Here is a 27,826-nt window from a genome sequence, read left to right as displayed (position 1 = left end):
TGTTATTATGGAGGCTGGGTGAAAAGAGATGAATGAAGTTATTTCTATGAGGCTTTGTTTGCACCAGATAAATTGTTTAGAATCATGTATATTTGTATTATTTCCCATCTGGAGTATAAGTTCATTCAAGGTTTTTAAAAGGATCATCTTCATACTCAGGCAATGTATAAAGCTTCATATGTGATTTAATGCTGGGAAAGACTGAAGGCAAGTGGAGAAAGGGGTGGCAGAGGATGAGATGGTTAGATAGCATCACTGATTCAATGGACATGAATTTGAGCAAACTCAGGGAGATTGTGGACAGAAGAGCCTGGCGTGCTACAGTCACAAAGAGTAAGACACAACTTAGCAATTGAACAAAAACAAGAGGTTTTTATTGACAGTAATGTAGTTTACTTTGCTATGCTTGAAAACCTATACTCAAATTTTATTCAGCAACTGATTTCAGGCATAAGAGCTATATTATTTTCCAGATGATTTTTGAACCATGTGACTAGCCAATCTAAGTCATTCAGGCCAAAGATAAAGAATTTTAGGTTATTTTATACTAATTATATAGATTATAGACTTTGAAGATCATGAGTGTTCAGTCTGTCTAAGCACCTCACATGCACAGAAGGAAATTTAAAGAATGCAGTTGGTGGTGATGTTGGTGATGTCAACTCATGGCTTCACTTGGCCTATACAGAAACAGAATCAATTGTTCTCTTACCTCTTGTGACATTACAACATGTATTTTTCTGTTGAATACTTATCAGAAATGTTGCAGTGCGAAAGCTATAAACGAAGGATGATGGCTGTCATGTCTTTAGAAGTCATCTGCTTAGCAAATGATGAATACTGGAAGTATATTTTGGATGCAGGTGATGTAAAATCTATTAGCTATCTTTTACGTATGCTATTTTATGTAGAGATATGTTCACTAACTTTAATTGTGAAGAAAACTTTTTAGTTGATCTTAAGTTTCTATTTTTCTTTTTTCTAAGATAATTCCCTTTACCTGTAAACCTTGTGTTTTACATTTTAAGTGAAAGTGGCACAGGATCAAAAACATATAAAGCTCATTTCTCTAAAACTTTGCAAGCTTAAAAATTGTATTAAATTAATTCACCATACTACCCTCGTGTTTACTTTCACTTAAAAATTACCCCTTTTCTCTATTTGTACATTTTATTTATAAAAATAGCAGTTATGGTGTCAGGCCTGGGTCTGTAACTAGCTCTGCATTTAGAACTGAGACTGAAAAAAAAAAAAAAGAACTGAGACTGATTGCTTACTTTTTTGTATGCTTCATTTCCTCATTAATAAAATAGTTACTACCTCATAGGATTGTTTTGAGATCAGCACTACCCATTATAACTTTCTGAAATGACGGAAATATTCTATCTACACTATCCATTATGGTTACCATTACTGTAATGTGAATACTGGGCCCAAAGAGATGCTTCAGAAATATTGGTGGATTGAATAAACGAATGAATGAAAAAGTTATAGGCAGACCCCTAACATGTTCCCAAAAACAAGTACAAAAAGTTTTTGTTCAAAAAAGTGAACCACAGATAAACAAGCCATGATGCAGGTTTCATTTAAGTGGCTAAATACACACACACATCCCTCATTATACCTGTTATATTTCCCCTGTGCAGGTGCGCCTGTTAGTGTTTTTCCTTGACATTGAACCTCAGTAACAAGCATCCAGCTGAAGCCATATTTTCTATGTTCACCATGCCCAGTGATTTCTGTCTTTGAACCAGTTGTTTTCATTTTTCACCGCTGCTTATATAAAATATGGGTAAAATGTAATAAAGTGCTCAAATAATTGCATATACCACTGCCATGCAAAGTTGATGTAATAACCAGAAGTGAACCCTACCATATGGTAGCTCAAATAATTTATTTTTCAGTTATCTTAAGCCAAAATTCAGTGTTTCAAAGGTGGCTTAGTGTTACCAATATGAAATGTATGATTGTGTGCTGTGTGAAAATCAAATGTGTAGACAATAAGAATCTTCCCATACTATAGACAAGACAGAAAAGTGCATTTGTGTGGTTTCAAATGAAAATTTTATAAATATTTCATCAAATTATTTGCTAATTGTTTATATGGCAATGCCCATAAATATTAAGTCTATCATGACAAATTGACCACAAATAGTTACAAACCATGCTCTTTCTTGATCTTTTCATTGTAGGCACCATTCCTGCATTAATCAATCTATTAAAAGGCTCCAAAATTAAATTACAGTGCAAAACAGTTGGGTTATTGAGTAATATCTCAACCCACCCAAGTATAGTGCATGCATTAGTAGAGGCGGGGGCCATTCCAGCTTTGATTAACCTACTGGTTTCTGAGGAGCCTGAACTACACTCCCGATGCGCTGTCATTCTATATGATATTGCTCAACTTGAAAACAAGGATGTTGTTGCCAAACACGTAAGTTCTTTTCATAGAACATCATTTTGACTGAGTGACTCTCTCATATGGAAGCTAGAAAGATGCCCATTTCATTCTGCAGTGGCCCTCATAAACTCCCAGGGGAGAATTCCAATCTCAGGGAGGATGCAAAAAGCAAACCAGCCACAACACCATGAGGACCAAAAGTGAACCAGAGCAAGAACAAGAGCTCTGTGCCCAGAGCAGGCACAGTGAAGGGTTGTATGTCAAGCCTGTCCTGAAGTCCCGCTGTTTGATTTTATTTCATTTCCCCCCACCCAGTCCTACCCTCCCTGTCTGTTCCTGTGTTTTTGGCCTTATTTATTTTTGTGTGGACCACTGTTTGTCTTTTATATCTCTTCACATCTTTCCTGGGCTTTCCCAACTCATTTCACTGCCCCTTGTCTCAAAAACTCTTCTCTGAAAAAAAAAAACAATTCTTCTCTGAGCACTGGTGTCTCTTCTGTGCACCCTTGTTTTATAAAGGTGATTGCCTAATATAATTTTTTTCACTGATAATATCAATATCATTTTCAGTTAAAGTTTTTCATCTACTTTGTGATGTATTTTTTCTGATGAGCATTCTTTATCTGTCATAAGTTCTTCCTATTTTTTCTCTTATAATATGTTTGAACAGATCCTGTTCTAGGTCCTTTTTGATCAGTACTCACCTTGAATGAGATAAGTTCTTTCTAATCTAGTTATTTGCAGGAAACTGCATGTGGGAAAGAGCCCAGGTCCATGTTTAGGCTACAAGAATATGATGTAGGCTGCAGGGTTGTATGCATGGGACCGTTCAGCTTTGCTTTCCCTTAGCTGACAGTGATAGAGTACCCATCATGTAGTTTCTATTTCCTCCACAGTGCGAAAATCTGTCTCTTTCTTTTTATCTCACCAATAAGTCTACTTCTTCTAAACATCTTATCAGTATAATTCTTTATTCATCCTTGCCTTCCTTAATTTTCGACACTTTATGACTGACTGATCCAGAGAAGATCCTGTTGCCATCCTCCACACCCATTCCTATTGTTCCAGAGGGAATTGTGTCTGTGTGTGTGTGTGTGTGATTTCCTGTCCCTTAAAGTAGAGCCATTTACTTTAGAAAACTGTGTTCTGCCAGTATTTCCTGTAGCCAGTGGCCATGGGAGATCTCTCTCATCTCTGTTGGCTACTCATAAACATTTATTATCGTTCAACATTACAGATGTCTCCTAGCTTTATTGAAAATAATGTTACACTTCTGTTTCTTGTCTTGTTTAATATTCTTGCATTATTATTGCTAGTAGGGAGAAATGCTGTCTTTACTCCACTTAAAATTAGTAAACTATATTTACATTTAAAAATAAAATTTTGTGTTACATAAATATAACTGCCAATTACCAGTGCAATGTATACAATGACAGATTATTTCCAAATGAGCATTGTATTCAATTGATATTACTCAGTTGTTTCACTTTTAGATACTTAAATGTTACAGTGAACTTGCAGCCTCAAATTATTTTGGTATAAAGGAGGCTATCTGAAAATATATTTATAGGAACTTCCCTGGCTGTCCAGTGGTCAGGACTCTGCAGTTCCAAGGCAGGTTTGATCCCTGGCTGGGGAACAAAGATCCTACATGCTGCATGGCACAGTCAAAAAATAAGAGAAAATATATTTATAGAATACTTACCTTAAAATCAAAGCGTAAGATATGCTCAAAGTTGTGATAACTGTCATTTAATGTACCGTATCAGTAAATGCATTTGTTTATGGGCAATTGTTCTGTCCTAAATAAGCAGATATTTGTATCAAGAAAGATTATAGACTTGCATTTCTAAATAAAGATGGCAGACCCTTAAATAAATTTGATTATAATTAAATATTATTTTATTTTTAGAATGGAATCCCAGCTTTGATAAATCTCTTAAACTTAGACATAGAAAGCGTGCTAGTAAATGTGATGAACTGTATGCGGGTCTTATGTATGGGAAACAAAAATAATCAAAGAGCAGTGAAAGACCATAAAGGCATCCCATACCTTATTTCATTTCTAAGTTCTGATTCAGGTAAGTCTCTATTTCTATATAATTTAAAGTGACCAGATATATTAAGTGAAGCAAATAAAGGTTTGGACTTGTCATTTATGAATAGATGTCCTGGATTTAATTTAGGATGGATCTAGACATGTGTAATATAACCTAACTTCTGAAACACTTAAATTTAAACCCCTGGATTTATAAAAGGAATTGATTCTCAAAGCCATTAATTTTAAAAATGTTGAACTAGACATTTTAAAAAATGGAAACATTGGCACAAGTAATAAAAATAGAGCAGGTTAAAGATGGAGCCACGAGGAATGCATGCTGCCCTAAGCCTGCAGGAGGGACGGTGAGATGCCCAGCATCCCACCCGCACAGCTGAATCTGGGGGACTGGAGCCGACCTGCCGCGGAGATTGGCCCCAGGCGTGCCTGCAGGGCCCCCTCAGCATCAGAACCAGACACAAAGGATTTTCATATGCCCAGTGGCAGCCATTCAACCCTGTATCCTTGAGAGGGGGCCCATTCGTGTCTGAAGGGGCATTTGGGAGGACCCTTCATCAATGGCTGTGCCCAGAGGGACAGTGACTTCACCCCCTGCCCTGGGGTAGAAGCCCTGGCACCCTGGGTAGGATGAGGGGCAATGGCACATGCTCGTCTACCTCCTAGGCCTGATGCCTTGGGGTTCCTCCCCCCCAGGATCACCTGACTCAGGCCCCCCGTTGCTCCTGTGCAGACTCTATACCCCATGGCCAAACACGCCATGCAGCTGTTTCCTGCCTTTGCTGGGAACTCAGGGCTCTGCTCAAACGTCCCCTCCTAAGAAAAGCCTTCCCTGGGCTCCAGGGCGCCAAGTGTTCCTACACCAGGGCCTGTTAGATCACATTTCCACCTGTGGCTGAAGCCCTGTTTAGACCAGGAGCCCCTGAAAGCAGCAAACATTTTGTTTTTGGCAGTGCTCAACATGGCATACTTTTAAAAATCCAAAGAAACATATAAAGCGTGAAGTATTATCAGCATAAACATGAAGGGAATGTTAATCAAGGGCCTGCCTGACCTCTCAGAGGATGCTTGTCCTGATATTAAAAAAGCACATACTATGTAAAAAAAAAAATAATGTAGTTAATACGCCCAGTTATGCCAGTAGATGTCTCCTTGGGTGAATAAGACACATATTGATCACTGGAAGCTATCTTTCAGGTTACATAAGGACTTTAGATCTGTTGTGAGATACTGGATATCAAAATTCAAGGTAAGGAGGTAATTAGGCTAATTGTCAGACTCTGAAGTGCATATAAATACCAAGAACACAGAAGCTACGAGGCAGTATGTGCAGCTACTGCAAATGGTCTCTTAGATTCTGTAAGAATTTTCTCATCCCAATGAGCATACACGTAACAGTGTAAACTTCAAGTCTGTGGTTTTCCCCACATATGGGGGAATGAAAAATTGGGAGAAAGCAGGAGGAATAAAAAATTGGGGAAAAGCTTGTATGTTTTCCTTCCTGCTCACTTTATCATCTTTCTTTCTGTTCTAGTTCTCTAATAGTGAATACAGAATAACTGTGTTGGCTATAATGTAAGACAAGGTTACGGATAAGGGGTTTTGTTGCAGAACGTTTTCCTTTACTTTAGTACTTCAAATTAAGCAATTATCATCTAAGAACCTCTTTCATGTAGTGAAATCATTTGAAAGTTCTTTTCCTTTGTTACAAATTCATAACGTCATTTGGAATATATTCACCTGTCTCCTCATTCTGCCTAATTCTCTGAGTCTATTTCTGTGTATTGGGTAGGTTGGAGAAGTGGCCTTACATAGGAGATGTCCTATGGAGTCCAGCAGCATGCTGCCCTGTGGTCATCAGACCTAGATGCTCAAAGAGGACCCTTATGTGGGCTGTATGCCCCCTCCTGCTGTAGCGGGGCCAGCTACTGTGGGCACACTGGTAGGCAAGGCTGGCCTCTGGTCTCGCTGGCTGAGAGGCCCTGCCTCGTGTGGTTGCCATGGGCAGCTGGTGGGCAGGGCAGGCTCTGATGGGTAGCAGTTGTGAGGCCTGTCGGGAACGGGTACAGGCGAGCTGGTGGGAGGGGAGAGGCAGGCCCCTAGCACCGATAGGCTAGAAGAAGGATTCCAAAATGTCCCTGCCAGCATCAGCCCAGCAGAGGCAGATCACAGAACTAGCTATCTCGGTGTTTTAGTCGCCTGTGGAGTGCCAGCTGCCTCCTGCTTCCCCGGAGGCTCTCCAAGATGAGCAAGTCGGTCTGACCCAGGCACCTCTCACACTGCTGCCTCTCTGCACTGGGCCTCGGAGCGTGTGAGATTTTGCATGCACCCTTTAAGACAGTTTCAGTGTCCTACAGACACATGAAAAGATGTTCAACGTAACTAATCATCAGGGAAATGTGAATCAGAACCACAATGAGGTATCACTTCACATCTGTCCAAAGGGCTATCATCGGAAAGATAGCAAATAACAGGCGTTGGCAAGGGTGTGGAGAAAAAAGAACTCTGGTGCACTGTTGGAGGGAATGTAAATTGGTACAGCCAATATGGAATAGAACTAACAAATGATCCAGCAAATCCACTTTTAGGTAGTTACACAAGGAAAACTTAAAGGCTAATTTATGGAGATAAATTAGATGTTCCCTTATGTTCCATGTGGCTCAGCTGGTAAAGAATCCGTCTGCAATGCAGGAGACCTGGGTTCGATCCCTGGGTTGGGAAGATCCCCTGGAGAAGGGAAAGGCTACTCACTCTAGTATTCTGGCCTGGAGAATTCCATGGACTGTAGAGTCCATGGGGTCGCAAAGAGTCAGAGACGACTGAGCAAATTTCACTTTCATGTTCCATGCAGCATTAGTTACAATAATCAAGATGTTGGAGCAAGCTAAGTGCCTATTGATAGATGAATGAATAAAGAAGATGTAGTATATATACACAGTGGAATAGTCACAGCCACAGAAAGAATGAAATCTTGCCATTTGTAACAATATGGATGGAACTGGAGGGTATTATGCTAAGTGACATAAGTCAGACAAAGAAATACTGTATTCACTTATATGTGGAATCTAAAACTGAAAACAAATGAACAAACAAACCAAAAAGTAGATACAGAGAAAAAAAGTGTACTTTTTCTCCTGTAGATACAGAGAAAAAAACTGTGGTTGCCACAGGGAAAGGGGCTTGGGGGTTGTGTGAAGTAAGTGAAAGGGATTAAGAGGTACAAATTTCCAGTTATAAAATAAGTCATGAGGATGTTATATACAGCATAAGGAATATGGTCAATAATATTGACATTACTTTGTATGGGAATAGACAGTTACTTTTTGAGGTGATAGTTTCCTAATATATTGAAATATTAAATAACCATGTTGTACGTCTGAAACTAACATAATATTGTATGTCAACTATACTTCAATTTAAAAAAGAGATAAAGGGAAAAAAAGAAAATGAATCTACCGTGAATGTATTCAGTTATTCCAGTAATTCTTAGGACTGTATACTAAGGGGGAAAATACAGAAACAGGAAGGGAATGTGCCAAGACTTTTCCTAAGCATTGCTTAAAACAGTGAAATTTAGAAATAACCCATTATTTTTTAAAATGTAAATGTTTAAGGAAATGTGAGACATGCATTAATGGAATATTTAGGAGACACTAATGTTCATAAAGAATGGGAGAAATTTTTTTTACTGGTAAATTAAAATGCAGGATACTGTGTTTATATAGTACAACTGTGTTAAGTACAACGGTATCTAGAGTTATCTATGGTTTCCCTGGTGGCTCAGACGGTAAAGAATCCACTAGCAATGCAGGAGACATGGGTTCGATCCCTGGGCTGGGAAGATCCCCTGGAGGAGGGCATGGCAACCCACTCCAGTATTCTTGCCTGGAGAATCTCCATGGACAGAGGGACCTGGCGGGCTGCAGTCCATAAAATCACAAGAGTCAGACATGACTGAGTGACTAAGCACAACATTATATTTATATATTATATATTTACAAAAATAGTGGATGATATTACATGGAATGTTTGTGCTTGGGTGGGAAAGTCTGAAGAGTTTTATTTCTTTATTTCTTTATTTTCTAAATTTTCTAGACTCTATAAACTTGACTTTTAAATATGGAAAACTAGTGATACACTGCATGCTTATATTCCTACCTTTTAAAAGGTTTATTTAACTGGTTCTTGAATTCATTTGAAGACGTGTTGACAGCTGTATCTTCCGTGACAATTGCTGAGGTTGCTCGTGACAATAAGGAAGTTCAGGATGCCATGGCTCTGGAAGGAGCCATTCCTCCTCTGGTGGCTCTGTTTAAAGGCAAGCAGCTTAGCGTCCAAGTGAAGGGTGCCATGGCTGTGGAAGCGCTGGCAAGTTACAACCCTGCCATCCAGAGAGCATTTCTAGAAAAATCATTAAGTAAATATCTTTTAAAACTTCTCAAGGTAGGAATTTTACTACTCTTCATTTTTCTTAAAGTATCCAACATTGAATTTAGTTAAGTGAAAAGAAAACTAAAACCAATTCTAGAATAAACGTTTTATTAAACACACATTCCTGTGGTGTTCAGTAAATCCTCATTGACTGAATGGAATATTTTTTTAAATAGGCGTTTCAAATAGATGTTAAGGAACAAGGAGCTGCAGCGCTTTGGGCCTTGGCGGGACAAACACTAAAACAACAAAAGTATATGGCAGAACAGATTGGATACAACTTTATCATAAATATGCTTCTATCACCATCAGCTAAAATGCAGTATGTTGGTAAGTTATGTTCTATCCATAAATCTACACAATACAGAACAGGACTTTGGAGGGTTAGACATGTTTCTTGCTTTTCTTTGTCAGGAGGTGAAGCTGTCATAGCTTTAAGTAAGGACAGCAAGATCCACCAAAATCAAATCTGTGAAGGGAATGGGATCGCACCACTGGTCCGCTTACTAAGGATTAGTAAAATAGCCGATGGCACGCTGCTGAGCGTCATCAAAGCAGTGGGATCCATCTGTATCGGTTTGTAAACTTATTCTCAGTTCTAAAAACATTAGTAAGGTACTATTCTTCCTCCCTATCCCTACTGTTGCAGCCCTTAACCATATCTAGTCTGTTATTATAATGTTTTTATTTCTCAAAGACCTTAATGAGTAAAACTGATGTAATTAAGCATAGTATATCAATTTTGCTTTGAATTCTGGTTAGAATGAGAAATGAGGACCATGAGCCTTGGCTATTTTTGACTTAAAACAATCTCTTATTTTTAAGTTTAAGAGAAAAATATTTCTTATTTTGAATCTTAGAAACTCTATGTTTTTGAAGATACAGAAGTGTTTCTAATGCCGTGGCACATTTTTCTATTCCATTCTCTTTCCATAGTCATTCTTTGTTTATGTATTGGCCACTATGTCTTGTTGTTCCTTTCTTTGCAAAGGAATTAACCTTTCCATAAACACATATATTTCTTCATTAATTAGGCCTTTAATATCTCCCAGCAATGTTTTATAGTTTCCAATGGACAATTCTTGCGCAATATTTTGCCAATTTTATCTTAGGCATTTCATACAACATGCATGCAACACTCCCTACCTCAGTGCCTGGTGCACCAGGCACTCAATACTTGTCTGTTGAATGAAGAATATTCATGTAATTATTGTTTGTGTACATCTCCTGGTGGCCAATGGACAAGGGGAGTAGGGAACAATGAAACAAAAGTATTTCTTTGCTGCTCCTATTCCCTTAGTTGCTTCAAACTTCACCGGATAATAAGAAGTAGGTTCTTTCTCTTCATTGTTCCTAAAGGGGCCCGATCTTGTACTTATATTTAAGTATGTAAACCCACTGTATTTGCAGTGTGGCATTTATTGGTAAAAGAACAAATTTTAAATTGTTCGTTCATGTCCACTAGAAAGATGATTTGAGTCTCTTAATTGAGTTTAGAGCTGCAATTTAAAGTAGTATGCTTAGAAGAAGAAGTAAGATTATCTTTTTAGTAGGAGTATTTAAGGAATCCAGAAATTTTAACCAGGTGATTACTCAAGTTATTTTTATAAAAACAAACTTTTAATGGAAAACAGTAGCAGTTATAAGCTGAAGTACCTTGCACATAATTATTTTTTTAAATAAATGATAGCTATTACATCATTATTCCCTGATAGCCCAGCACTTCTAATTTCTTAGTTTCGTGACTATTAGAAAACTGTTCTAACAGTAACTTTTCCAGGATTATTCACTTTGCCTTTTAAAAAGTTAATTAAGGTAAAATAGTGTTAATAAAGCATTTCCTTTGTAATTTACCAACCGTATTATGCTAGGACACATTGAGAACCAAACACATTGAGCTATGTTTGAGTTTAAATTTCCAAGGTGGGAAAAACGTTATCTCATTGAGATGTGCATTCTTACAGGTGTTGCTCATACAAGCAATCCCGTTAGTCAACAATTGGTTGTAGATGAAAATGCCTTTCCAGTTCTTATTCAACTACTGAGAAATCACCCTTCTCCCAACATTAAGGTATATCCAAGACTTGTGTGTGATATAGTAAAAATTAACACAAATGACTTTTTAAAGAATAATTTTTATCTTTAGGCAAGCTCAGGAGTATAATAAAAATATCTAACCTTTTAAACAAAATCCTAATTTTTGTAAATTTATTTTTTCATTGAAGGATAATTACTTCACAGAATTGTGTTTTTTCTGCCAAACACAAAATCACAAAATCCCAGAAGTTTTAAACAAAACAGTTGCCACAGAAAGAGGTTTTGTGGATTATTTGATACTTCAAAAGAAAAAAAAAAAAACCTGAATTCTGGGGAATTGGGTTAATTTTCTTATCTAGATTTTAAGACTAGAATGCCAAAAACAAAAATATGAAGAAAATTAAAACCCCTTATTAAAGTGAAAAAAATGCTATAAAGATAGTAGCAAAGATATTACTAAATTTTATTAAAATATAGTTTTTTCAGATTTAACAAGAAAGTCTTAGTCTTCTGTCTTTATTTATCAAAGAAGTTTTATTCCTCAGATATTTGATTATTCATAGAATTTCTTCCCTTCTTCCTCAGATACTGGTTGCTAAACCTGGGTGGGGATAATGTGGATGTGTGATTTATGTAGCAAAATTTCTCAAATATAAATGAATCCTGTCAGTGTTTACACCATCAAAACCACCCTACCTTCCACCAAGCAACCTGTGTTGGCTGGCAGCAATACTTTTCTCAAGGGTGGACACTGCTAGGAATTACTATGAGTTGCTGAAGAGTCATTCATTCTTCCATTTACTTCTAGTTAAATGCCTTTAGTAAAATGACATTCACATCTATTAAAATCCTTTACCAAGGTTTTAGAAATTCAGGACATCTGTACTTGGCTACACAAACTATAACGACAAAAATTTATTTTCTCTCTAAAATTTGGTAAGGGCTCTGCTGGAAATCAGAAAAAAACATATGAAGAAAAATAGATAAGTAAATATAGCATGATTTCTTTTAAGGAAGGTGTTTGTTATTTTGTTATCAGAAAAGATGTTATAAGTTATCTGGCTTTTCTTGCCATGAAAGAGATTATGTCATTACAGAAGTTGATTAGGGAAACAAAGAGGCACATGCTAGCACTTTTTGGCTTGAATTATATGTAAAAACTGCACTGACTTTCAAAGTACAAATAAATTTCTCAAGACTAAGGAAAATGACATATAAAATAATTTTTTATTTTAAAATGTATGTTTTCATGGCAAAACAGTTGCATCTGTCTATATTTCAGCATATATTTTCAATGAGCTGTTAAACTTTTTAAAATAGAACATAAATATTTAACATTTTAATACTTTTCCTCAAATAAGATTCTATAGTAAATATTTTTGCAATAATAATCATGCTTTTCAAATTCACAATGCTTTTTATAGAAATCCATGGTGTAGTACTTAAAAATTTGTCTCCTTAGCCCAGTAATACCAAGGTTCATTAACAGTCTCCTTAAAGGGCTTCAGAATGTGCCTTAAACAACTCCAGAACCAGAAGAAAACTTCCTAGGATTCTTCCCCAATGCTTTGCTTCAGTTGAAAGCATTCCATTCGAGCATTACATCTCAATGGTCAGTAGCTAACAAGCACCATGCTAGGAAATTTTTAATTTTTTTTTTAAATGTAGAAGGAATGCGACTATGCACTTATGATAAATCTCTTCACACGTACTGCAGGCCCTGGTTGCCTCCCCCTGTGCGCTCACATGGACACACAGTACACAGAAAGATTATTTTCTCAGCTGTTAAAAACTGTGAGGGGAATTTTTCCAGAAGTTGTAATTGCCACTCTCTAAATACTAGTCAGAGAAATGGAATTCATGGTATTCTATGGTTATCTTTGAATTGGTATATCCTATATAAATATTTGAATGATGAAATGTGTCATTTGATAAACCATGAGTGAAAAATATATTTCTGAAAATTACATATGTAGGTTGAAGTGGCATTTTCCTTGGCATGCATTGTCCTAAGGAATGATCTCTTACAGAAGGAATTACAAGAAAATGAAGGGTTTGATTATGCTGATGTCCTTTATCTTCTTCACTCAGAAGATAAGGTAATAACTTTATGAAATGTTAGAGCTCATTTAGAAGAAAATGATTTTTAGACTACTTCCTCAAAATTTCATCGTCTTTTTCATGCAATATTCAAATGTATTATTTTTAAAATGTAAAATATCTTTGGTTGGTTGTTTGTTAGTTTGTAATGATGTAATAATATTGTTCCATATTTTTCATAGTTGTCATATTTCATCTTTGAAATGTAGCAATTTTAATGCTTGGTGACAAGCCAAAAAACAAATCTCTTCTGCCCTGGATGCATCAAATTTCAACTTAATTTTATGACCTTTCAACCCTCAGTCATCTACTTCTTACCCAGTATTCTAGAGTGGTGGTTCTCAAACTGTTTGTGATGAATGAATAGCTTTTTCCCCAGAAATCTGTTATGAGGAGATAATTTTAAAGCAACCAAACTGTAAATTTTGAAATAATTTTAGACTTTCCATAAATCTGGAAAAATAATACAGAATGTTCTGAAAGTACACAGCTTTCTTGGATGTCAATCAGGAAATTAACATTGATATAATACTACTAGCTAATCTGCAGAGTTCATTTAACTTTTGCCAGTTTCTCACCAATGTCCTTTTCCTATTCCAAAATCCAATCCAGGATCCCACATTGCATCTAATTATCATGTCTCTTTAGTGTCCTTTAATCTGTGACACTCAAGTCCTTTGCCTTTCATGACTGTGATATTTTTGATGAGTCCAGGCCAGTTGTTTTCTAGAATGTCCCTCAATTTGAGTTATCTGCTGTTTCTCATGGTTAAACTGAGTTCATGCATTTTGGCTGAGAACACCATAGTCTTCACTCACTTTCCCAGTCATCATTGCAGGGAGTACACAATGTTGATATGGCTTATAACTGGTCGTGTTAACTTTGGGTGCCTGATTAAAGTGGTGTCTCCATATTTCTCCCTTTAGTTACTGTTCTTCCCTTTATAATTAACAAGTATTTGGAGGTGAGTATCTCTGAGACTATGGAAATACTATGTTACACATTGTACTTTTACTCACTGGTTTTAGGATCCATTGATGCAATAATAATTACTGTGATATGCCTAATGGTGATTAAAAATTTTTTTCCTTTATTATAAATTGGTATTTAACTGTAAGGAAGAGCTGTTTAAGTATTCTCAGTTTCTATAATCCTTTTGGCAATTATTTTGTGAACTATCACTGGTCCGTGGGCCACACTAACCCTAGAGAAACAGAAGAACTCCCAAACTATTGTTATTCTACAATGCATTGAGCAATAAAGAAAGAACGTTGCCAATTATGTCTCAGCTCAAGGAGGTTTTTGAGGAAGAAAGGAGAGTCGTAAAGGGGAGAAATGAAGTCATTGTATTATTATTATTTTTTCTTTTTTTTTTCCATTTATTTTTACTAGTTGGAGGCTAATTACTTTACAATATTGTAGTGGTTTTTGCCATACATTGACATGAATCAGCCATGGATTTACATGTGTTCCCCATCCTGATCCCCTCTCCCACCTCCCTCTCCACCCGATCCCTCTGGGTCTTCCCAGTGCACCAGGCCTGAGCACTTGTCTCATGCATCCAACCTGGGCTGGTGATCTGTTTCACCCTAGATAATATATATGTTTTGATGCTGTTCTCTCGAAACATCCCACCCTCACCTTCTCCCACAGAGTCCAAAAGTCTGTTCTATATACCTGAGTCTCTTTTTCTGTTTTGCATATAGGGTTATCATTACCATCTTTCTCAATGCCATATATATGCGTTAGTATACTGTATTGGTCTTCATCTTTCTGGCTTACTTCACTCTGTATAATGGGCTCCAGTTTCATCCATCTCATTAGAACTGATTCAAATGAATTCTTTTTAATGGCGGAATAATATTCCATGGTGTATATGTACCACAGCTTCCTTATCCATTCGTCTGCTGATGGGCATCTAGGTTGCTTCCATGTCCTGGCTATTATAAACAGTGCTGCGATGAACATTGGGGTGCACGTGTCTCTTTCAGATCTGGTTTCCTCGGTGTGTATGCCCAGCAGTGGGATTGCTGGGTCATATGGCAGTTCTATTTCCAGTTTTTAAAGGAATCTCCACACTCTTCTCCATAGTGGCTGTACTAGTTTGCATTCCCACCAACAGTGTAAGAGGGTTCCCTTTTCTCCACATCCTCTCCAGCATTTATTGCTTGTAGACGTTTGGATAGCAGCCATCCTGACTGGTGTGTAATGGTACCTCATTGAGGTCTTGATTTGCATTTCCCTGATAATGAGTGATGTTGAGCATCTTTTCATGTGTTTGTTAGCCATCTGTATGTCTTCTTTGGAGAAATGTCTGTTTAGTTCTTTGGCCCATTTTTTGATTGGGTCATTTATTTTTCTGGAATTGAGCTGCAGGAGTTGCTTGTATATTTTTGAGATTAACCCTTTGTCTGTTGCTTCATTTGCTATTATTTTCTCCCAATCTGAGAGCTGTCTTTTCACTGTGCTTACAGTTTCCTTTGTTGTGCAAAAGCTTTTAAGTTTCATTAGGTCCCATTTGTTTATTTTTGCTTTTATTTCCAATATTCTGGGAGGTGGGTCATAGGATCCTCCTGTGATTTATTTCAGTATTATTATTTTTTTAAACAGAATTTTACTCTACTGTAGTACACAAAAAGATGAGAAGTGCTGCTGCCATGTGGGCAATAATAGGGCAGGGATTCATCTGACTGACTTTCTAAACCACATTTGCTCCCTCTACTCTGTTCCATCTACATGTTACTCTCGTTGACCTGCTCCTCAGGGACACCCATGTTCTCCCTTTCCTTCTACTGCCCATTCTCCTTTCAGTCATTCTACAGTTCCTCCCAGATTGTTCCCATGTGCTCCATCCACTCTCTGGGCCCTTTCCCTTTATACCTAATACCTTTCTTCTTGCCTGCGATCAGGTGACTACTTTGTAAGTTGTTGTTCAGTTGCTAAATCATGTCCAACTCTTTGCAACCCCATGGACTGCAGCACGCCAGGCTTCCCTGTCCTTCACTATCTCCATGAGTTGGCTTAAATTCATGTCCATTGAGTTGGTGATGCCATCCAACCATCTCATCCTCTGTCACACACTTCTCCTTCTGCCCTCAATCTTTCCCAGTATCAGGGTCTTTTCCAATGAGTTGGCGCTTCTTGTCAGGTGGCCAAAGTATTGGAGCTACTTTGTATCAGAGTACTTGGTGAGTACATACTTTTTATTATGGAAAAATTCAAACAGAAATAGAATGACAAAGTAGCATACTCACATATTCCCATGACCTGTCTTCAGCAGTTATTTCATTTATATATTCCCTCACTATCCATATATTACTTAGAAGCAAATCTCAGGCATCATATACTTTTATCTGAGAATATTTCATATGTACCTATAGCATTTTAATATGATTAACAGTGACAGAAGAACACTCACTAAGATTAACGTTCTCTCACACTGAAATTAATGGTTCTCTCTCTGTGTACCACAGTGTTCAAATAAAATATTAAAAATAGGGTTTAGTGACAAGATTCCATCTTTTGGGTCTTTCTAGAAGATCCACCATACTTGTAAATCTTTGGCAAATGGACTGCCAAAGGGAAAATTGACTTTTGCTCTTTGCCCAGTCCTAGAATGTTAAAATGCAATTTTTAAAAAGGAAATCATTTTTTATTCTCCCTTAGAATACAGCAGAATTTTACAAGTAAATTTATTTTAAGAAATGAGCAGTATCATCTCAGAATGCATACAATATATATATATATTGTCATCATATATATATATATCATCATATGATGATATATGATGACATATATATATATGTCATCATCAATATATATCATGCTATACAAGAGAAATTTTAATTTTTATCAATTCTGTTTTGAAATGTTGAAATAAAAATATGATAAAAAAAAGTTGAAGGTTAATAAAATTACAGAGGTTCCTATTACCATTTGGGTATTCATTTACATAACCAGTAATCTAACATTCCATTTAAAAATTAAAATTTTTTTCTCTTCTCTTCTCCCTGATACCACTACCTAATTCTCTGTTTTATTTGTTCAATAACATTCTGGGGCAACTCTACTACCCGTTTTCCCCAATAATGTCTTATTTTACTCCCAGAGATAAGAATGAAATGTATCTTAATATGCAAGAATTCAAAACTCATTGCCTTGAGTAACATGATAAATGAAGTAAGTTAAAGATAACGCATCTCTCCTGTTTCCAGGATATTTGTTTAAGAGCAGGCTATGCATTAACCCTTTTTGCCTTCAACAATCGCTTGCAACAATACTTAATATTGGAAAATGGAAAAATGAGCATATCAATTTTTGAACCTTTCCTTGAATCAACAATTGAAACTGAGAAGGCAATGGCAGCATTTCAGGTATAAACTTGAGGGTTAAAATTTCAAATCAATGTATCTTTTTAGTGAAAACTGCAAAGTTAGAAAAAAGCATTGGATCTGGAAAATATTACCTGATCTTATACAATTCACAGTATTTTTTACACCACCGCCTTCCACCTCATAAGAATTCCATTCTTTATGAGGAGTCCTTCATTTATGTAGAATTTTACAAGGTTAGGTGCTTCCCTGGTGGCTCAGTGGTAAAGAATCCACCTGCCAATGCAGGAGATGCAAGTTTGATCCCTGGGTCAGGAAGATCCCCTGGAAAGGAAATGGTGACCCACTCCAGTGTTCTTGCCTGGAAAATCCCATGGACAGAGGAGCCTGGTGAGCTACAGTCCATGGAGTCACAAAAGAATTGGACATGACTTAGCGACTAAACAACATGATGTGGGTTTTTTTGTTTGTTTTTTACAAATTAATAGGCAATTTTGCCTCATCTGAGACTTAAAACAACCATATCAGGTTGACAGGCATGTAGTATTATTTTTATTACCCCTATTTTACAAGGCAGTAGGTAGAGAAACAAGTTTTCTAACTGCCGATCTTTAGCTGATCACCTGATTCTTCAACCATATAGACAACCATATGTTTCTGGCTTCTTCTTGATCTTATTCTCTCTTCTTTGTCTATCTCGTGGCCTTTAGGAGAAGTATTTTCTGTGAACCCATACTTTACAGATGCAAAAGTTGCAAACACTGTAGAAAGAAAATGGAAGAATAATATGGCCTACGATGGTTACTCAGTAATCAGATAGGGAAGCACACTCTGGGTCCTCGCCTGTGGCTTCTTTTCTTCTATTGGATCATTGACCAAATTGACCCTCTTACCTTCCTAGAAGCATGCCCTCAGAAATAAAAGGCTAACTATAGAAGCTGAGTAGAAAGTGTTCAATGATTCTATGCTTTTTTTATTTTTAGATTATTGTATTAGCTAAAGTCATTATAGATGTGGACCACATTACTTTGACTGCGAGAGGTGTTACTATTTTAGTTGATAGTCTATATTCAGCTGACTCCACTACTATTGTCTTGACAGGTAAGAAATAACTAGAAGTCAATCATATCCACATAAAACTATTTTCAAAAAAGTATTTTTTTTTTTGTAATCTGAGGAGTAATAAAATAAACCTGATATACTCTGTCACGTGGTTTTAAGAATGAATTCATGTAAGTCTACGTGGAACTCCAGAGTTAAGTCTACATGGAACTTCAGAGTTAAGTCTACATGGAACAATGAAAGTCTATTCTGCACCCCAATTACAGCCTTTCTGATTTCCTAATTACTTTTTTAAACCTCTAATTAATTTTTCAACCTCTAATTAATTTTTTCAGAATGTAAAATGAGAATTCAACTATGAACTACCAACAAAAAAATTTATACACTAATTTATAGTAATACTGGCAGACTTAAACTGATAACCTCTGTTTGCTTTTGACTAAATGTGCATATTTGGTTAATGTTTGAGTTCTCTATGTTGCTATGCAATATAGCAAAGCAGAATGGTCCAGTAGCACTCTTGACAGTTAGTGCTAATTGTGTGACTATATCTATCCAGATCTAACTCTCCAGATGATAAATATGTTAGTTTGCTTGATCTATCACGTTCAATACAACATAAAACAGTATCAAAATGACAGCCATATGGAGAGACAACTACCAAAAAATAAAGTATTTGTTTTTTAACTGAAAGGGATTATTGAACACAACAACAACAAAAAAAATATTTCACTTGTTGCCATAAAGTTACATTTGTATGGTATAAGGTAAATTCAAGCAAACAAAAATTAGCTAGAAAAAAAATACATGTTTAAAATAAGTTATTAAATATATTTTAATCTAAATAACATTCTTAGTCATAGTAATTCTATGACTCTGAAAAACAATTGTAGTGGGTTTAAATTTTACCTCATAAACTCTTCTGTGCAAGAAATGCCATATTATTTTAGCTTTCAAATATTAATTTTCCCAGGGTGGTAGATGCTGAATCTCAAAAATTATTTGGCTTCCTCTGCACTCCACCACTGGAGTTATATGCACCTCCAGAGTCATATGCATGTCTGGGATTTCTCAAGCAAAGCCAGATACTTAGATTTCAGGTATAAAGTAAAATAAATGATATGCTCAAGTCCAAGTTGGTATGGTCTCCAGAAGAGGCTCCAAAAACACAGAAATTTTACATAGACTGATGTTTCTGTTGCCAGCAGTTCAGTTTTCCATGTGTACCACTTTGCCATTCTTCACGCAAAGTCCTGCTATTTTAGTCTTAGATTTTCTGACCTTACCCATTTCTTACTCTCTATATTTAAAGGCACCCTTTCTCCTTCCTCCCCTTCTATAAACTCAGGCTTTAGAAAATATAAGCCTGAAAGTAAGATTATCACTAGATAATTTTTGCTCTAGACCATACCACCCAACTCTCCTCATCCTGAGGCCATAAAGACAGAAGACTTTCTGGCTTTTAATGGAGGCTGGAAAAAACATAAGAAGAACAAAAACTCAGTGAACACCTCAATAAAGTATCCACCCACAAATGTAAAAATAGATTTATTGTGTTACGTTTATTCCAACACAGCAACAATATTGTGAAAGAATATCACATGAAATCTCTAAAAATAAAAACACAAATTCTAATGAAACAATTTTAAGTTGGTAGCTGCACATTTATTTAATTATTGCTGCTGCTGCTGCTGCTAAGTCGCTTCAGTTGTGCCCGACTCTTAGCGACCCCATGGACTGCAGCTTACCAGGCTCCTCCATCCATGGGATTTTCCAGGCAAGAGTACTGGAGTGGGTTGCCATTGCCTTCTCTGTGTTATTTAATTACTAGATCACTTTATTACTTCAGTCTCAAAACACTGCTTTAATGGGAAGAACCTCAATGATCTTAAATGTCAATAAGCAATATATTGCTTGATTTTAAGAATATAATTAATCTTTTAAATCCATTTGAATTGCATTTGAGTTGCAAAAAGGACATTAAATTTTCTTACGTAGTTCAAACATTATGTTCATAATCATTAAAAAACATAAAACCTCAAAATAAAATATATTCTGAAGCCAAGAGGAAGAAAACCTCTGAGTTTTCAAAATTCTTCACACTTAAATGAACCTATTTAACTTTTACTGTTTGTGACAGAAAACCAAACCATAATTTTGGGGGAAGTTTATATTTAACACACACACATTTTTCCTCAGCAGTTCTTCATTAATAGAGATGTGACTCAAGAACTTTTTAATGCTTTCATATATGCAAATGAATGAAGGCACAGTATATTGGTTTATATCAATTAAATGACACATGCATGTTTTCTTGTTTAATTTATAGGGAACTTAATAGCTACCTTGGCTCATTCTAGAGCTGGTATTCCAGAAGCATTTACCGCATTAGGGACGATCCAACAGCTCTGCTATCACTTGTATTCAGGACAAGAAGAGGTAAGAAAAAGTAATTCTAAAACAATATCCTAAAAATAATCTGCCTCTCTCTCACTTCTGTGGGCCAATTTCTCCACAGGTTGAGTGTTATATAATATTAACAGTTCATGTTACTAACTCAAAATTTTATGATTTTTCTTTGCCATTCACAATTCTGGTTCCCACAAAATATGCACATTGGTTTTAATTTCAGGCTTTAAGGTTCAGTCTATGAATAAGTACATGGATGATACAAAAATACTTATTTATAAAATATTTTATATTTTATAATTAAAGTCACTCAGTCATTTCTGTGGTTATTTGTAATGAGTGAAAGTGGATTCCATTGGAAAGTTTTCCTTACCTGCCCGACAGTTAAGAGCGAGGGTGTGTGAAGCCCAGTGTGTTGCTTCTGGTTTTTTTGCTTCTCTTGGAAGGGCGAAGGCAGTATGTCTCCAACTTTAAGGCTATATCACCTGGAGGACTTGTTACACCATAGACTGCTGGCCTCCATTCCCCAAAGTTTCTGATCTAATGTATCTGGTGTAGAATTAGCATTATATTTTGCATTTCTAACATGTTCCCAGAAGCTGAGGCTGCTGCTCCAGACCCACTGTGCAGGCCATGGAAGATTTGGGGGCATAGACAGAAGTCGTATGTCAACGTAAAGACCAACATGTCAGCCTTCTGGTACCCTGCACGGACTTGGTTTACGTTCATTTTTTCAACATTTCTTATGCCACCGTGAAGAGATTTTCCTAAGAACTTCCCAGGGGTGTACTTTATTATATGAACAACCTAATTACTTCAGAGTGAAATGCAGAGAGTATTTCCTTCAAAGGAAGGATTACTTTTTCTGGAGTCCCATGGCCTGGAACTGGTGCTTGTTTCTTTGGTTTTGCCAGTGGATAACTGAGTTGCTTCCTTGGGTGGCTTATTTTTAACTTACTTTTATGCTATGCTTTCTTTACCCAGTTTCCTATTATGATGATCACCTGTGCAGTTTTGAAAAGTCCCAATGTTCAGTTCGCTGCACTCCAAAATAATTAAATCAGTTTTCAGACAAGAGTTTCATAGCCATCCAGGTGATTCCAATTCACAGTGAAAACCCAAGAGCTACTATCTTGGTTCAAACTCAAAGGTTCTTACTTGGGCTGCACGTGAGAATCACCTGTGGCACATAAAAAAAAAATACCTAACACCAGATTCTACTAAAAGAGACTGTATTTAGTTGGTGGGCTTTTTTTTTTTTTTTTTTTTAACTACCAGTGATTCCAGCGGAGAAGGCAATGGCACCCCACTCCAGTACTCTTGCCTGGAAAATCCCATGGACGGAGGAGCCTGGTGGGCTGCCATCTATGGGGCTGCACAGAGTCAGACACAACTGAAGCGACTTAGCAGCAGCAGCAGCAGCAGTGATTCCAAAATGCAGCCAGGACTGAGACCAACTACTCGAAATCAATGGCAACTCACAGCCTCCCCAAAAATATGGCTATGCGTCTGTCTATAAATTGCCATCAGCTGACATACATATTTGCTGTATGATCTCTACAGAGATTTCCTATGAAATATAATGAGCACACTGGGTTAGATATTTTAAGAACAAAGCTCAGTGCTTAAGGGGAAATTGTTTCTTCTTCACTTAGGTTCGCATGGCTTGCTCCAGTGCTCTTGGTTACTTAACTTACAATGCAAATGCTTTCCGACTCTTATTAAAGGAATGCAGGAATAAGCCTAATCAGTTCCTTCGTATAACAAAAAATATCAGCAGAGATGCAAGTATAAACCCAGCATTTTTAAAGGAATTTGAAATGCAACAAAAAGTGGGACTTCCTTCCCTAAGGTATTATTCCTATATTTGAAGCGGCAGTAGTGAAATTACTGAGACGGATTTTTAAGGAAGTTTGAGGAAGATCAACCAAGGGAACTATCCTTGATATGAATCTATGCACTGTGTAACAAAAGAAAGACTTCTTTCTAAATGTCCATTGCCAAAGCCTCTTTTTAATTCCAATTTAGCAACAGAATTGAGAGTGCAGACAAGAATACAAGTGATCTTGGGGATCCTGTCTGGTCAGGGTTATTCATCCCCCCTTTCAGAAGTTTTTGGAAGATTAGTTGCTTCCAAGTTCAATTTGGGCTTCCCTGGTGGCTCAAAGTAGTAAAAAATCTGCCTGCAATGCAGGAGACCAGGGTTCAATGTCTGGGTCAAGAAGATCCCCCAGAGAAGAAATTAGCTACCGGCTCCAGCATTCTTGCCTGGAGAATTCCATGGACAGAGAGGAGCCTGGCGGGGTGATTCAGGAAGTCATTTTTTGGTAGGTTTGGGGTACATTTGAGAGCTCTGAGGCAACCGGGAATGCCATTATGACCTTGGCATCAAATAGGGTTTTTACACCTGATTCAAAGCTATGCCAAATTCACAGGGTATAAACAGGGCTAAATCAGACCCAGTGGCTAAAGTTATGGCAAAGTCTGCCAGGCATTTATTCAGAGGATTTTGCTTCAGTGTTGCAGTTCTACCATGAACTTAAGTTTCTGTAAAAAGAGAGGAGAGGAGAATCTCCTTACAATGGGCATATTTTCTCTTCTTCTGTAATTACAGCTGAATTAAAAGTCTCTGCAAATAGTGCTATTTACACATAGGAAACAGAACTACTCAAGATATATTATTAACTCTATGATAATAGAAGATGATAGAATCCAGTAGTGTATCATGGTTCTATAAATCAATTTTAAGTATAGAGAAAAATGAGTACATCTTCAGTCAGTTTAATTTGAATTCTTTGAAAAACTGAATACCCCAAACTGATTATCTAATTTTATATAATCCAGGGAAAACAATTGCTTTAATTTTCTGGGTTTAAAATTTTTAGTTAAAATGTTTAAAATGGTACTTACTTATTCAAAAAATTAATTTACTTTAAATAATGGAAGTATTATTTTACACAGTCACTCCCACAGCTAGCCCACATGGCAACTTTTTGGGAATTAGAATAAGATACTCCTTCGTCAGTACACTTGACTGCCATCCACAGTTACTGTGAGGTGAATGGCATCCCCTGGAGTTGTGAACTCTCAATTTTCAGGATTATAAACAATAACAAGTGGTCAGTAAACTTATGGGAATGACTGCCAAGTGAGGTAGAACTGGTAAACAAATAACAATTACTCCATAACTAATAATTCTATGCACTCTCCTTACAGTATTTATATAGACTGACTGTTCCCTTTCATTTTCATAACAATCCTGCAAAGGAATTTTATTTAAATGAAACTATGGGAAATGTGCTAAAAGATTATTAATTTCCACAAAATATTCCTTGCTACCACTCCTGGAAACATAAAGCAGATTGACTTTGGTTGGGCTCATGACAGCACTGTTTTGGAGTACATACCACCTCTCTATTCCCACATGCTCATTCGGCCCCAAGAATGGCACATTAGAAGAGTCTTTGGATGTGTAAATTTTGAAGTACGTAGATAAACAAAATTTTACTGTTAACTTAGACCCTATGTGAAAATAATCTGAGTCTAAAGTACTAGCCAGTTCCATGTTACCCTATAGCCATGAAGTTGGCATATTGAACAGACTAGGGTCTGTCTTATTAAAGTTGACCAAAGCAAATGTTCCTCACCAAATTAACCAGGAACACATCTGTCATAAGCAGTTTTAATATTTAAAATTACATTTTATCACCAGGGAAATTTTGTAACACCATATTTATATGTTACATGTACAGGATAATGATTAAAATACTTCTATTAAAGCCACATATCAACTTAGGTATACCTTGTTATTCTTTAGCTTGAAATACTTCATTAGTATCAAATTACTTTGAAAATAAAGTTTAAATTTTCTCTTATTCATGGTACACAAAATGACCTGATCTTTATTCTCCAATCTTATCTCCCATCATGTCTGCAGATAACTTTAATTCTGATCACACTAGACTACTTGGTGCCCTTTGAACATGCCATGCTGTTTTATAGTATTGTAATTTTTCATATTCTGTTCCCCATATCTGGAATACCCTCCCCCAACTCACCTGTTTAAAGACCCATTTTCTTCAAAACCTAGTTGAAGTCTCTCTTCTTCCATGAAACTTTTCCTATTCACTTCAAGCATACTGAATCTTCCACGTTTTGGGTGGCAAGTGAATAAATGACTGACGGACTACAAAATACTTACAGGTAACACGCGTAGTTAGTACAGGTAACATGTATAAATTAGACCACTAGGCACTGAATACGGTACCTGGGTATATTAAGTTTTTATATATTTCTAGTTTTTGTGATAAAAGTGTTTTCCTTTCAGTCTGGAGAAAAATGGAGGACCATCCATAATTCCTGTCTTTAAGAAAGGTAATTGATTTTTCTTTTATCTCTGAGATACTTTCTATTCTGACCTTTTATAATTGTTTTATTTCTAAGAATTCAAAATGTAGAGGCTGCCAAAATATGTTTCCCGGTAGACTTCTGCTTTTCTAGTTTTACATACCTAAAATATCTTCCCATTTACAAACCCGAGCTGTGTTAATCATTCCCTTTAAGGGTTCCCCACTTACGTCATTTGACAGAAATCCCCTTCTTACTCTGCTTTTTCTCATAAGCCATGCATAGAAATGTCATTATTGAAACAACATGGAAGTATGACTTTAATTATGATCTTGGTATTACTCTGTTTCATGTACAACTTGCCTTTAAGTTCTTACAGCAGAGATGACATTCTTTCCATTGATATTATGTTCAGTTTTATAGAGCTGATAGATAAGCTTATAGAGTTGGTGGCTGAGTGGCCGAGGCCTGTTAGATCAGAATGCAGATCTCACCATGTTAGTATCCAATTCCTACTAGACCAGTAATAGAGAAAATAAATCACACATTGACTTTATGCACCTGCTTAGTGCTTGATCACGGGTGCTTAGTAGGATCCAAAATCAGTCCACTTGGTGTATTACCTCACTGTAAAAGCAAAGACAGAACTTTCTGAAATCAAGATCACATTGTTGGAGTCACAAGTGGAAAGAGAGAGAATAGGAAAAGAAAAGGACAGGGAAGAACTTCATAGTATCTGAGGGAAGGTAGGTATGTGTGGGAAGCTATATTTTTGAATATCGGTAGTAGAATGGTTTCTGTGTGGTCTGGTTTTTGTATAGCTTCTTTAGTGTAAGAGTAATTTACCTAGAAGAATAAAGCTAGTTCCATTATTCCTTCATTTTAATATTGGTTTCTGAATAATATGTATACCAGTAATGGTCTGCAAAGTCCAGACCAGGTTTGTGATAACATAAGAGAAAAAGGAAAAAGGACAACTAGGTGTCTAATAAAGTTAATTTCATTCAAGTAAAGTCCTCCATTTTAAGATGATGGCTTTTACACCTTCTTTTGACATGAAGCTATCCCTTCTTTTACAAAATGATGTTTAAAGTGGCTGGCATTTGTTCTTTCATTAGTGTCAACTTGGCATGATAAAAAGTTTGCAACCATATATTGATCTCCACAGATTTTTGCATTCCAGCATCTAAAAGTCTGGAAGCTACTGATCTGTTCTGTTAGAATGTTTCAGCAATGTGAGGAAACAGAAATATATAGAATTAAAAGCAATGAGACTATTCCTAGGGCTCTTAGGCTTAAGAGACATTTAATTATGGCTCTCTCCTTTTTAGGGAAAGAGCACCGAAGAAAATCAAAACCCAAAATTCAACCAAGAGATTCTTTGACTTTTATACCTCCTGTAACTAACTTCATGGGACTCTTCAAAACAAGCAAAAAGAGTACTGTTTCTCATATTTTTTCCTTTTCATCTGCAATTTCATCAGATATCATAACTGTATCAAGACCAAGAATAGTGCTCTTGAACCAACTTGGGAAACATGTACAGAAAGCTAATCCGGAGCCTGCAGAAGGCTAATAAAAGCATTTTAGTGTGAAAGGATTCCTGAGCAATCTTGTAAAATTTTTTACTTTCAATTGTGCTAAAATATACATAACTGCATAATCTTTTTGAATGCAAATTCTTGATACTGATGTTTAACAAAACTTTCTTAGCATGTCTACCGGAACTTAACATCAGGTCTGATATATGGCTTCAAAAATTAAGTAGCATTTTCTATAATAGAATGCCTGCACCTAAAATCATTAAGATGCAGCAGCTGACACAGTGACACAATTAGTGTGTATTATCTCTCTCTCTCTCTCAAATGTTAGAAAGATTTTTTTACTTGGTATGCTGGGCTAAAAAGGTCTGATTCAAAGTAGCCTACACGTTACCATAAGATATTTAATGATAGATACCACAGATGCATGAGCCTTCTACAAATCTGAAATGTATACATTTAAAAACATTTTATTGAAAAAAATCTGAAATCACTTCCTAGCAAGCATAAAAGCATGGCTAAAAAGTATGGCCACCTATGTTGACCAGACACCATACCTACAGAGTATCCTCGGTTTGAGGCTAGAATAGATGATATTCTCTGTGGCTTAGAATCACATGATGTCTTTGCCCAAAGAGTACTGTTTCCAGCAGGTGCAATCTTTGATGTATGTCTGAGCATGTACGTATGTATGATTTACAGCAGCAAACAGATTTGACATAAAAGTTAACTGGGTTTCAGTCAGTCCTTTAAAGAGTACTCCTTTTTCTTTGTCCACTTTGCTCAATTGTCTCTATAGTCTATCTGGTCTGCAGTGGAACATATACGTTAATTAGCAGTTATTTTCTCCAACATGCCTTCACCTAACAATGATGATGATGGTGATTGTGATAGCGGCTACAGGTACTTAGGGCTTTCTATGTGTCACAGTCCAAAGCCTGTGCTTTTAACAACTGTACAATAAAAGACTTCTTTAATCTCCAAATTCAATTCTGAATTATTTTAGCAGTGCAGAGTCACAACTTCCTGGTGGAAAGACTAACATACAGGAATTCCAGGGAAAAATCTGGGGAGAATTTTATACTAGAAAGGGATAAATAATTCAAATGAT

The 27,826-nt window shown here is 36.5% G+C and overlaps 1 protein-coding gene across 1 annotated transcript in view; it reads left to right on the top strand.

Moving 5' to 3' along the window:
* ANKAR (ankyrin and armadillo repeat containing) overlaps positions 1 to 26,750 on the top strand; it is a 57,389-nt gene extending 30,639 nt beyond the window's left edge. Inside the window, exons 11-24 of the mRNA XM_061135787.1 lie at positions 759 to 863; positions 2,193 to 2,434; positions 4,314 to 4,482; positions 8,659 to 8,900; positions 9,065 to 9,218; positions 9,303 to 9,464; positions 10,853 to 10,959; positions 12,902 to 13,024; positions 17,240 to 17,398; positions 18,340 to 18,457; positions 20,748 to 20,857; positions 22,483 to 22,679; positions 25,155 to 25,201; positions 26,506 to 26,750. Coding sequence (XP_060991770.1) covers positions 759 to 863; positions 2,193 to 2,434; positions 4,314 to 4,482; positions 8,659 to 8,900; positions 9,065 to 9,218; positions 9,303 to 9,464; positions 10,853 to 10,959; positions 12,902 to 13,024; positions 17,240 to 17,398; positions 18,340 to 18,457; positions 20,748 to 20,857; positions 22,483 to 22,679; positions 25,155 to 25,201; positions 26,506 to 26,750 — 2,180 coding nt within the window. The remainder of the gene's footprint in view (positions 1 to 758; positions 864 to 2,192; positions 2,435 to 4,313; positions 4,483 to 8,658; positions 8,901 to 9,064; positions 9,219 to 9,302; positions 9,465 to 10,852; positions 10,960 to 12,901; positions 13,025 to 17,239; positions 17,399 to 18,339; positions 18,458 to 20,747; positions 20,858 to 22,482; positions 22,680 to 25,154; positions 25,202 to 26,505) is intronic.
* The last annotated feature ends 1,076 nt before the right edge of the window (positions 26,751 to 27,826 follow it).

Source organism: Dama dama, chromosome 33 (assembly GCF_033118175.1).
Source record: "Dama dama isolate Ldn47 chromosome 33, ASM3311817v1, whole genome shotgun sequence".
NCBI classification, from domain to species: domain Eukaryota; kingdom Metazoa; phylum Chordata; class Mammalia; order Artiodactyla; family Cervidae; genus Dama; species Dama dama.
This window is presented reverse-complemented; position numbering and strand designations above follow the sequence as displayed.